The sequence below is a fragment of the Rhinatrema bivittatum genome, chromosome 12 (genome assembly GCF_901001135.1).
Source record: "Rhinatrema bivittatum chromosome 12, aRhiBiv1.1, whole genome shotgun sequence".
In the NCBI taxonomy this organism is placed as follows: domain Eukaryota; kingdom Metazoa; phylum Chordata; class Amphibia; order Gymnophiona; family Rhinatrematidae; genus Rhinatrema; species Rhinatrema bivittatum.
Window position 1 is genome coordinate 82,357,785 of NC_042626.1, and position 12,696 is coordinate 82,370,480.

The 12,696-nt window shown below is 48.6% G+C and overlaps 2 protein-coding genes across 4 annotated transcripts in view; one reads left to right on the forward strand and one right to left on the reverse strand.

Moving 5' to 3' along the window:
- The window catches only part of PRR15L (proline rich 15 like), a 96,159-nt gene extending 90,285 nt beyond the window's left edge, over nt 1-5,874 (reverse strand). Inside the window, exon 1 of one of the 2 annotated variants that reach the window (XM_029574204.1) lies at nt 5,492-5,840. Coding sequence is in view for 1 of the 2 variants with exons in the window: in XM_029574202.1 (XP_029430062.1) it covers nt 5,492-5,496 (5 nt within the window). In the remaining variant the exon portion in view is untranslated. Of the gene's footprint in view, nt 1-5,491 lie in introns of both variants that reach the window. The other variant, XM_029574202.1, reaches the window with a different exon arrangement.
- An 88-nt stretch (nt 5,875-5,962) lies between these two features.
- CDK5RAP3 (CDK5 regulatory subunit associated protein 3) overlaps nt 5,963-12,696 on the forward strand; it is a 43,456-nt gene continuing 36,722 nt past the window's right edge. Inside the window, exons 1-3 of one of the 2 annotated variants that reach the window (XM_029574200.1) lie at nt 5,973-6,116; nt 7,096-7,141; nt 7,290-7,421. In XM_029574200.1, coding sequence (XP_029430060.1) covers nt 6,111-6,116; nt 7,096-7,141; nt 7,290-7,421 — 184 coding nt within the window. In that variant the 5' untranslated portion in view covers nt 5,973-6,110. Of the gene's footprint in view, nt 6,117-7,095; nt 7,142-7,289; nt 7,422-12,696 lie in introns of both variants that reach the window. The other variant, XM_029574201.1, reaches the window with a different exon arrangement.

The window sequence follows — 12,696 nt, forward strand, 5'->3', positions numbered from 1 at the left end:
AGTGACAACCCCTTCTTCATACCATCCTGTAGGAACTCCAGAATCATGGGAATCTTGGCTGTCTGCGGGAGTATTCCGCGGTCCTCGCACCAGGCTTTGAATACTCTCCAGATCCGTATGTAAGACAGGGATGTGGAGAACTTGCACGCTCGGAATAGGGTGTCAATCACGGCCTTTGAGTAACCGCGCTTCTTCAGGCGAGTCCTCTCAAGGGCCAGATCGTAAGAGAGAATCGGGCCCTGTCGGAGAAGGTCCCTGTGTGGAGGTAGGCACAGAGGGTTCCCCGCAAGGAGTCTTTGCATGTCTGCGTACCTTGGTCATCTTGTCCAATCCGGGGCCACTAGTAGAACTAGTCCCCTGTGATGTTCTATCTTGCAGATGACCTTGCCCAGTAGTGGCCATGGGGGGGAAGGCGTACAGTAAGTCTTCCTCTGGCCAAGTCTGGACGAGAGGGTCTATCCCTTGGGAGTGTGGCTCTCGTCTGCGGCTGAAGAACCTGGGAACTTGGACACTGAGACGAGTGGCCAGTAGATCCATGGCTGGGAGGCCCCAGCGATTTACTATCAGTTGGAAGGCTGTGGTCGACATCATTCATTCTCCTGGGTCCAGGGTCTATCTGCTGAGGAAGTCTGCTGAGATGTTGTCTTTTCCTGCGATGTGGGAGGCAGAGATCCCTTGTAGGTTTATCTCCGCCCATGCCATGAGAGAATCTATCTCCAGAGACACCTGCTGGCTCCTGGTTCCTCTATGGCGGTTGATGTAAGCAACCATTGTCGCGTTGTCAGACATTACTCGAATCGCTTTGCCTCGGAGTCTGTGGCTGAATCGCAGGTACACTTGCTTGAGCTTCTAGGTCATTTATGTTCCATTCCACCTCTTCCTTGTTCCATTGTCCCTGGGCCATCAGTTCCTGACAGTGGGCTCCCCACCCTCGCATCCATGGTGAGCAAGGTCCAGTTTGGTGGGGATAGGCTTACTCCTCTGCTTAGGTGTCTTCCTGTAGCCACCACAGGAGCTGAGAACATACCTCTGCTGGTAGTTGGAGGCGAAATGAGTAGTCCTGGGACAGTAGGTTCCACCGTGACAATAAGGAGCGCTGGAGCAGTCACATATGGGCCCTTGCCCATGGGACGACCTCCAGGGTTGATGCCATGAGGCCGAGGACTTGAAGATAGTCCCATACCTTGGGGCATGTATTGATCATCAATCGTCGTAATTGTTCCATCAGTTTCCTTCTCCTCGGAGGAGGGAGGAAGACTTTGTTCTGTTTGGTGTTGAAACAGGCCCCCAGGTACCACGGATCTAGAGATTGAGAGGGTTGCAGACTGCAATTGCCCGTGTTCACGACCCAACCGAGTTCCTGCAGTAGGCTCTTGACTCTGCTGGTAACCTGCCGGCTCTCTTCTGAAGACTTTGCCCTGATCAGCCAGTCATCCAGGAAAGGGTGTACCAAGATCCCTTCCTTCCTCAGTGTTGCCGCCACGATCACCATGATTTTGGTGAACATTCTGGGGGCAGTTGCTAGGCTGAAGGGTAGCGCTCGGAACTGGTAATGGTGACCCAGTATCGCAAAGCGTAGGAAGCGCTGGTGATCCTGATGGACTGGGATGTGAAGGTAGGCTTCGGAGAGATCCAGGGAGGTTAGAAACTCTCCCGGTTTTACTGCCATTATTACGGAGCAGAGTTTCAATGCGGAAGTGTAGTACACGTAGATGACGGTTGACGTTCTTGAGATCCAAGATGGTCCGGAAAGATCCTTCCTTCTTGGGAACGATAAAATAGATGGAATAGTGCCCCGTATGTTGTTGGGGCGTGGGACCCGGAGTTATTGCCTTCAGACTGAGTAGCCTTGTTAGAGTGGTTTCTACTGCCAGTCTCTTGTTGTGGGAGTGGCAGGGTGACATCATAAATTTGTCTTGAGGGATGCTGCAGAGTTCCAGAGAGTAACCTTCTCGAAGGATGTTTAGTACCCATTTGTCCGACATTATCTCGACCCATCTTTGGTAGAAGAGGGCAAGTCGACCCTCCTATCTCCTCTTCTTGTGGATTGGCCCATTCTCATTGTGGTCCACGGCTGGAGCCTGCCCCTGGGCCTGCTCCCCTCTTGGTCTATCGATTCCGAAAGGGCTGGGACTTTCCGGAGGGAAGAGGTGCCTGAAACTGTGAATTCCTGTAGGATCTAAAGCACTGCGAGCCTCTGCCTTTGGTTCTTCTGGGGGAGGGACGCCGAGATCTTTTATTCCTATCTTCCGGTAGCTGAGGCACTGGGGGATTTGCCCCATTTGCTGGCTAACTTCTCCAATTCGCTTCCGAACAAGAGATATCCTTTAAAGGGCATTCTTGTGAGATTTGCTTTAGATGTTGCGTCCGCAGACCAATTCCTTAGCCATAGTTATCTTCTGGCTGCCATTACCGAGGCTATGCCCCTGGCTGAGGTGCGCACCAGGTCTGAGCTTGCATCCATCAGGAAGGCTGCTGCAGGTTCCATCGTCTCATCAGTATAAGTTCTGGAGTTATTTGCCTCTCTCGAGAGGAGCAAGCAGGAACGTGCCACCAGTGCGCAGCAGGAAGCAATCTGCAGTGTCATTGCTGTTGTGTCGAAGGCCTGCTTAAGAATGGATTCCAATCGTCTGTCCTAAGTATCCTTCAATGCAGCCCCTCCCTCAACGGAATCATTGTTTGCTTTAAGACGGCACAGACCATAGCATCCACTTTCGGGAAACGAAGGCGTTCCTTGGTCACTGACTCTAGATGGTATAGAGCTTCCAAGGCTCGACCCCCTTTGAAGCTGGCCTCCGGGGCATCCCACTCCAGGTCAATCAGTTCCTGGATGGCTTCCATCATTGGAAAGTAGCATGAGGCCTTACGAAGGTACACCAAGATGGGGTTCTTCTTTGGTTCCACCATAGGTTCCGTGCCTGGAATACCCAGCGTCTTCAAAGTCTGAGAAACAAGGGCTGGTAATTTGTCCTTGTGGAAGAAGCGAAGCATTCCTGGAGGGAATTCTCCTTCTTCCAGGGAGTCACCCTCATCATCTGAGGTGTCTGGGTCCCTGTCAGAGAAGTTCTTGGTTAGGCAAGGCATGTCTCAAGGCATCCGAGCAGGGCCGGGAGGATCTTGTGCTTCCAGCAGGGTTTGAACCCGGAGTGCGGACAGGGCTGATTGCGTCTGAACAAAGGCTTGCAGGCCCTGGAAAAATTCCAACCAGGTGAAGGTCCCTGGGTCCATGTTAATCCCAGGGGGAGTCGGAGTAGGGGCCCCAGAGGTGCCCTCCTGTGGAGAAGCCATCTCGGAGATGCATAGATCCAGGGACCTATCGTCGATAGTTTCGGAACCATCTCCTGACAATAAGGGACCAGGCTTTGGTTCCCCCTGGGCTTCTTTGCATGTTGACACAGGCAGGACTCCAATTCAGGCTGTGCCGCCCTTATGTTGCAGGCTATGCATAGCCTTCTGGCCTTCTTGGGCACTGGTGCCATTGCCCCCCAGCTTCAATGCGCGCGTATAGCTGTAAACGCGGCTCAGCGTGTAGTTGTGCACGTCTGCTAGGAGATGGAGAGATACTGAAGAGCTGAGGTTACCACAGGGGTATATCTAGAGTGACGTCAGCTTTGAAATCTGACTCTGTTTCCAATCTGCTAGCAGAAGAGCACAATACCCACTGGTCCTGAGTCCATCTGGCTACACACTAGGAAAGCCTTATTTCCCTTCTTTGCTCTATTAAACAGGACAAATAGATGATCCGATCTCCAAAAAGGATTTGTCACCTTGAGATATCGCAAAAGGATACAACACATGTCCAATAAGTGAAGTTCCCTACCCATCGGAATCAGTTGCCAAGTTCTCTTTTATTTATTTATTTTAACTAAATTAAAGAGATAGAACACAAAGAAACTAGGGGACAGAACTACCCTGCTTCTGGAGGTAGGAGGCTGAGGAGTCAGGCCACCGAGGGAGACAAGGGCCCAGAGGGAGAGCTGGAACCAGAATCCCTGGCTATCTACCCTCCTCCTGCCAAAAAAGGGCTGAGTCCTGACAGGGATTGCCAACCCCCTGCCTGCCCTGCTCTACCCGAGGGATGGACCATGAAGGAACCCAACACCTTGGGGAGCTGAATCCTCTTCTTATCCTTTTTCTTTTCCAAACACCTCTAGACTGCACGTATGCACCTCTACTATCTGCTGGAGACAGAAAAATACTGAGGGACTGCAGGTGGCACTCTCAGTTATGTAGCAGTGCCTCAAAGTTTTGTTCTCTGTCTCCATCTGCTGATAGGGATGCATAACCCCACTCCTCTGGACTGATCCGGGATACGAACAGGAAGGGGATAGATTTAAAGATCTAAACATGTATACCCTAGAGAAGAGGTGAGATAGGGGAAATCAAAGGCTTCCATTCCCATGAGGTCAGCCTCTCCTCAATAGAAAGGAGGCTCTAGAAAGAGGGGTCATGAGATGAGGGTGAAAAGGGATAGGAGTAATCTTAGGAAATATTTCTTTGCAAAGAAGGTGGTGGATGTGTGGCACAGCCTCCTAGTGGAGGTGGTGGAAGCAAAAACAGTAAATGAATTCAAGAAGGCAGGGGATAGACACATAGGATCTCTGAGGGAGTGATCGGAATTGTCAGGCTGGATAAATTGGACAGATGGGCAGACTAGATGTGCCATGTGGTCTTTTTCTGCTGTCATGTTTCTTTGTCTTTATGATGCTGGGCTGCAGATAAAGGAGGTAGCAATACCTCTGTGCATGACACTGGTGACAGTTTTACCTGGAATACTGTGTTCAGTTCTGGATGCCAATCCTCTGAAATGATAGAGACAAGCTGGGGGCACTGCAGAGTCTGCACCAAAGCTAATATAAGATGAGACTTCAGGACATAAATATGTACACACTAGTGAAGAGGAGAAACAGGGTGGATATAAAAGATTTTCAAATACTTTAGAGGTATTTTTTCATAGGAAAGAAAGAATGTTCTAGAACAAGATATATCAGGATCAATGCAGGTAGACTCAGGAACAACATCAGAGATTTATTTCTTCATGGAAATGTTGCTAGCTGCATGGAATGGCCTCCTGATGGATATGGTTGAGATAGAAAGAAGCAACACGGATCCAAGAAAGCCTTGGATAAGAACAGAGAATTTTTATCTGTGGGGAAATGAGGGATAAAGCCTATGAGGGGTAAAAGTCTGGAATAAGCACAGAAGATCCTTAGCTGTGGGGTGTGAGGGGTATAGCCAGATAGCTAGGGATTAGCTGTGTGGAGAGGGAAGTGAAGTCTGGGATAAGCACGAAGAATCATTTTACATTTTGGTATTAGACATCATAAATAGAAATTCTGAACAGGCAAAAGAAAAAGAAGATGAGTTAGCACAAGGCAGAAACTTGTGAGCAGTAGCACCAGTTGTCAAGGTTTCAAGCGTAGGTATTGTTCATAACATGCAGTCAAAGAGAAGAAATCTAAAGTATACAGCATCTCTCGCATTTACTTACCGCATGCTTGGATCAGAAAGGGCTGAGAAATCAGGTTGCAAACTCTTAAGTTTCCTTGGTAAAATCAAATGTCAGCAGGGTTCGTAGGTGGATGTGGCTGCCTGGAGAGGGGGTTGTGATGCAGTCCTAGGGATTGAGGCTAAAATCATAAACATAGAGCACGCATCCATTGCCACTGATCCTGCCACGATATTCATCCTCTTCAAAGGTTCAGACTGTCCATTTTTTTTAATTAAATCTCCTGGCACGCTCATAATTAACAGAAATACAACAGCCGCGATACTCTTTCATTGACATTTCCAGGCAAAATGAACGAAAAGCAATTCAGCTTCGCCATCTGCCGGCGACGCTGGGGGAACTGCGAGCGTCTGTAAGTCTGATTGGCCGAAATATTCTCGTTTCAAGGTGATTGGTTGAAACATTACTTTCTTGTTATTGGTCAAACGTCAGTTTTGCTCTTTGCTCCTATTCTGGCGTTTTAGCGTCACGGGTCCGCTTCGTCGCTTGCAGAACGTGTGCTCTGATTGGTTACTTTGGCCGCCGTGATGTGCAGTGATTGGTTTTCACCTTTGCTTTTCCATGACCTAAGAGACGCGGACGCGTAGAGAGGTGGCGGAGAATGCAGGTGAGAACTGGAATCAGAGTGGGAAGTTTTGTCGGTACCAGGGTTGGGAGGTCGTGTAAGTGCACGTACACCAGGCTGGAAGACGTCTTTCCGTGCAGAGCTGCAGGAATGATACTATATGATTGCATTCATTCAGTTCACTTTCAGATCAAAAAAGTGGAAAATCCAACGTCTACAAATAAAAATGCATAAAAGCGATTCTGCGAACCGCACACTATGCCTGTGCCGGTGTAGAGAGATTTTATTTATATTCCACACTTCGTGGCACTTCAAAGCAGGTTTTAGGAGCTAAATTTATACCTGAGGCAATGGAAGGTGAAGTGACTTGCCAGGGTTACAAGGAGAAGCAGTGGGATTTGAACCCTGGATCTCAGACCACTACTCTAACCACTAGGCTGCTACTCCATATACAGCAAACAATTGTGTTTACAATACAGCAGGGATAGGCAACTCGGATATCCACCAGAACAATGCACACGCAGAGGTAGTGGATATCTTGAAAACCAGACCTGGTTGTAGCACCCCAGGACTGGAGTCACCTAACTCTACATTGTTAGGTTCTCTCAAAAATGGATTAAAGATGTGTACATTCACTTTCCTGCTGTCGGGAATACTCCTCTCCTCTGTATACTTTCTCCAGTAGATAAAGGTGTGCTAAATCAGCAGTATGCAAAAGTATGCATCATGTTACACCATGCATATTTTTATTGCATGCAGGCCAAACAATGATCAGAAAGTGTTTTATATGCATGAATGCATTTTTACTTGTGTGAAAATTGTATCCCATGATATTTTTTCTATATATATATGTGAGTGAATATTATTTTTATATGGTATATATCTACTGTGAAATCATGCAGTCAGATATTTATGTATTTATATTGCATATATAAGTCAAATCTAGCAACTTTCCTGCTTCCCATTGGTTTTTGTTGCTGCTCGAATTCTTTTATTTCTGAAATAATCTATTTTCCAACAGGACCATCAGAATTTACCGATTGATATTCAGACTAGTAAACTGCTCGGTAACTATATTTTCTTAAACTTTCTGAGATGGAAACGTTTCTTCTTTCTTAAATTGTTTTGTATTCTAATCTGGGAGATGATGTGCATGGTAGTGGAGAGTGCAGTGCAGGTTTATCCCTCATACACCACACTTTTCTTCCTTAACAGACTGGCTGGTAGACCGGAGGCATTGCAATCTGAAATGGCAGAATCTAGTGCTGGAGATTCGAGAGAAGATCAATGTGGCCATACAGGACATGCCAGAAAATGAGGAGATCAGACAGCTGCTCTCAGGATCCTGTAAGAGTGGTATTGCTCAGCCCTCTGGTGGCCACAGTGCAGTACTACTGAGTCTCTCTGACCTGCACTACCTCATTTTTCCTGCTCCTGGACACTGGAGTCCTTCCTAGGATTCCTGAAATCCTGATTCCTAGATCTGGAATGACTTGTAACCTGAGAACATAGAAGTGTTCAGTTCTTCTACTTTGGGGAAGGGAGGGAAGATTGTGGAAGATTTTACTGCAGCAGCTATATTCTGTGGTCTCATCCATTAAATGGGTGGGCAAAGGATGAGTCAGATAGGCACACAGGTTTTTTCCTAGCATGTAGCAGATGGACTCAGGACCAATGGGTATAGTGTACTCCTGATAGCAGTTGGAGACGGATCAGATTTCAATCTGACGTCAGCCCTAGTACATATACCCCTGCAGGAATTGCAGCTCTTCAGTATTTTCCGTCTCCATAGCAGTTAGGGACTCTATGCACATTAGCACAGCATCAGAGTAAATTTTACCAAAGAAATCCAAATTAAGAAGAAATCTTACCTCTACAGACGAAGCCCGCTCTCCTGCGGTGACACCTGTTTGGGTCCCTCCCCCAGTCGAGATTCCCGAGGTGATTTCCGCTATCCCTCTGAGGTAAGCCTCAGACTGGCGGCCGACCCTCGGCGGGGACCTAGCCCCCGACATCGGGTTAGGCTGAGAGGCAGCGGGTGCAACCTTGAGCGCGGCGGTGAAGGTATTTTCCCTTTCCCCCCGCAGCCGGAGACCGCCCGGAACGAAACCGGGAAGCGCTGGGACAAGGTAAGGTAGAAATCTATTTAAAAGTCTCCGGTCTTCGAAACTCGAGGAGACACACAGGTCGCCAGCCGGGACCAGTGCACCGGGTTGATCTGCTCTAGCAAGGCTAGATCCCGGTCAGATCCAAGGGTCCTCCCACGTGGAGATCCTCCGAGTGGTCGCCATATTGTCCACATGGTCGCAGTCACCATTTTGACCCTGTTCGCCGCCGTCTGCCATCTCGATCCGAGCGCACAGAGGCGAGCCATGCGCACAAGTACCGGGCGCACAAGCGAAGTGCATAGCCACGCGCTCACTGTGCCGGGCGCATAATTTCGACTCGTGCGCACACATCTCTCAGCACGCGTGCACCAACCTACGCGCGCAATTTCACACACCAGAGTGCACAACTGTACTGTATGCACACAAGCCATGGCACCACCTGAAAATAAGCTCAAAGCTCAGGGCCTTTGCCCAGTGTGCCACATTAGAGCTGCACAGCATGAGGAGGCCACAGCCCTGTGTATACAGTGCGAAGAGACCCTAGGGGACCCAACTCATGGCCCTCCCCAGCCGGTACTGGACCTGCTGTGCACAGACCAGGAACAACACTCCTGGGAAAGCCCTGGAACCAGCTGTATCATTCCTCACGGACGCCGCTTCGGATCTGGTACACACAGCAGCTAGAGGAGTCTTATCCACCGTTGCGGGCAGAAGATAAATCTGGCTCCGAAACTGGTCAGCCGACGCATCCTCCAAAACGAGACTCACAAGGATGCCTTTCAAGGAAACACTCTTGTTCGGAAGCGAAATAGAGAAACTAGCCAACAAGTGGGGCGAGTCCCCACTGCCGTGGCTACCGGAGGATAGGAATAAGAGAAACCAGCGATCCTTCCCCTGGACCTCCCAGAGGCAGAGGATCACAGCGCTTCAACCCATATAGAAGCTCATATCAAGCGGGCCGCCCTGCAGGCCGGAGGCAGTCCTTTCGGAACAAGCACAATAAAAGGGGAGCCAGCTCGGGCCCAGGCCCCAGCCGCACCCCACAATGAAAATCAGCCGACCCATCCAAAGGAAGAAGCTATGGGGGGCAGACTGGCCTTATTCTACCAAAGATGGGTCGAGATAACTTCGGACAAGTGGGTCCTATCCATCATTCAAGAGGGATATTACCCGGATTTCCACCACCTCCCTCCGGACAAGTTTGTGGAATCTCCCTGTCATGACCTTTCCAAGAGAATGGCAGTGGAAGCTACACTGACCAGATTACTAGCCTTAGAGGCTATAACACTGGTGCCTGCACAACAAATAGATGCTGGCCATTATTCCATCTATTTTATCATTCCCAAGAAGGAAGGAACGTTCAGACCTATCCTGGACCTCAAGGCAGTCAACCATCACCTGAAGATTCCTCGCTTCCGCATGGAAACCCTACGCTCGGATATAAGAGCGATACAACCGGGAGAATTCCTTACCTCCCTGGATCTGTTGGAAGCCTACCTACACATTCCGATTCATCAAGAGCATCAGCATTTTCTACGCTTCTCGATCCTGGACCGTCCCTACCAGTTCTGGGCATTACCTTTCGGGTTAGCCACTACACCCCAGACGTTCACCAAGATCATAGTGGTGGTGGCAGCAACACTGAGGAAGGAAGGAATCCGCATGGACCCTTATCTAGACGATTGGCTGATCAGAGTGAAATCCCCAGAGGAAAGCCACCAGGCAACCAACAGAGTCAAAACTCTACTGAAGAGCCTCGGGGGGGGGGGGGGGGTCAACACAAACAAGAGCTGCCTGCAGCCTTCCCAATCTCTGGAATACTTGGGAGTCCGGTTCGACACCAAACAAGACAAGGTCATCCTGACACCAACAAGGAGATCAAAACTGATGACCCAGTTACGAACCCTGTTGAACGAACTTCGCCCCACAGCATGGGATTACCTACAAGTTCTTGGCCTCATGGCATCGACACTGGAAATAGTCCTATGGGCACCCCTACAACGCTCACTACTATCACGATGGAATCCACTGTCCCAGAAATACACCGTACGGCTTCAGCTCTCGGACAGAGTTTGGTCCCAACTATGATGGTGGCTACAAGAAGCCCACCTGAGCCAGGGAACGAGACTATCCTCCCCAACCTGGATCCTACTCACCATGGATGCCAGCCTACGAGGATGGAGAGCACACTGCCAGGAGCTAACCACCCAAGGGCAATGGAACAAAGAAGAGTCGGGATGGAATATCAATCGCCTAGAAGCCTGGGCAGTCAGACTAGCCTGCCTAAGGTTCGTTCACAGACTCTGAGGCAAAGCGGTCAGAGTAATGTCAGAAACTGTCAACCACAGCATTCCAATTAATAGTAAACCGTTGGGGAACACCAACCATGGACCTCCTGGCAAACCGGTCCAACACCCAGGTACCCAGTTTCTTCAGCTGCAGGCGGGAACCCCAGTCCCAGGGAATCGATGCCCTGGTACAGACCGGCCACAGGAGACTCTGTTATACGCCTTCCCGCCGTGGCCCCTATTGGGCGCGATCATCCACAAGATAGAATACCACAGGGGGCCAGTACTTCTAATGGCCCCGGACTGGCCAAGAAGACCATGGTACGCAGATGTGCGAAGACTGCTGGCAGGGAACCCCCTGCTGCTACCTCCACACAGAGACCTGCTCCAACAGAGACAGATCCTCTACGAGGATCCAGCTCGATTCTCTCTTACGGTCTGGCCATTGAGAGGGCTTGCCTAAGGAGGAGAGGATACTCGGAGGCAGTAACTGACACCCTACTCCAAGCCCGCAAATTCTCCACATCACTAACATAAGGATTTGGAGAGTATTCGAATCCTGGTGCGCGGACCACGACATCATACCACGCTCAGTCAAAATTCCTACAGAACGGGCTACAGAAGAGATTGTCCCTCAACTCCATCAAGGTACAGGTGGCTGCCTTGTCATACTACGGAACCAAGAGTGAGAGTGTCGGCACAGCCTCTCACCCGGATGTCTCCCGCTTCCTGAAAGGAGTCAAGCACATCCGACCACCCCTAAACTAGCCGGTGCCTCTTTGGAACCTTAACCTGGTCCTAGATTTCCTAGCAGGAACCTCCGTAATGGAGAAGTTTTCATGGGTAATGATTCAGATGGACTGAATCAAATCACGGTGAACCTAAAAGATGTGGTAGGCCTGATTGACAAACTGAAGAGTAGTAAATCACCTGGACCGGATGGTATACACCCCAGAGTTCTGAAGGAACTAAAAAATGAAATTTCAGACCTATTAGTAAAAATTTGTAAGTTATCATTAAAATCATCCATTGTACCTGAAGACTGGAGGATAGCAAATGTAACCCCAATATTTAAAAAGGGCTCCAGGAGCAATCCGGGAAACTGCAGACCGGTTAGCCTGACTTCAGTGCCAGGAAAAATAGTGGAAAGTGTTCTAAACATCAAAATCACAGAACATATAGAAAGACATGGTTTAATGGAACAAAGTCAGCATGGCTTTACCCATGGCTTTACCCTTCACTTTTTTGAAGGAGTTAATAAACATGTGGATAAAGGTGAACCGGTAGATGTAGTATACTTGGATTTTCAGAAGGCGTTGGACAAAGTTCCTCATGAGAGGCTTCTAGGAAAAGTAAAAAGTCATGGGATAGGTGGTGATGTCCTTTCGTGGATTGCAAACTGGCTAAAAGTCAAGAAACGGAGAGTAGGATTAAATGGACAATTTTCTCAGTGGAAGGGAGTGGACAGTGGAGTGCCTCAGGGATCTGTATTGGGACCCTTACTTTTCAAAATATTTATAAATGATCTGGAAAGAAATACGACGAGTGAGATAATCAAATTTGCAGATGACACAAAATTGTTCAGAGTAGTTAAGTCACAAGCAGATTGTGATAAATTGCAGGAGGACCTTGTGAGTCCGGAAAATTGGGCATCCAAATGGCAGATGAAATTTAATGTGGATAAGTGCAAGGTGATGCATATAGGGAAAAATAACCCATGCTATAATTACACGATGTTGGGTTCCATATTAGGTGCTACAACCCAAGAAAGAGATCTAGGCGTCATAGTGGATAACATATTGAAATCGTTGGTTCAGTGTGCTGCGGCAGTCAAAAAAGCAAATAGAATGTTGGGAATTATTAGAAAGGGAATGGTGACTAAAACGGAAAATGTCATAATGCCTCTGTATCGCTCCACGGTGAGACCGCACCTTGAATACTGTGTACAATTCTGGTCGCCGCATCTCAAAAAAGATATAATTGCAATGGAGAAGGTACAGAGAAGGGCTACCAACAGCTCCCCTATGAGGAAAGGTTAAAGAGGTTAGGACTTTTCAGCTTGGAGAAGAAACTGCTGAGGGGGGATATGATAGAGGTGTTTAAAATCATGAAAGGTCTAGAACGGGTAGATATGAATCGGTTATATACTCTTTCGGATAGTAGAAAGAATAGGGGGCACTCCATGAAGTTAGCATGGGGCACATTTAAAACTAATTGGAGAAAGTT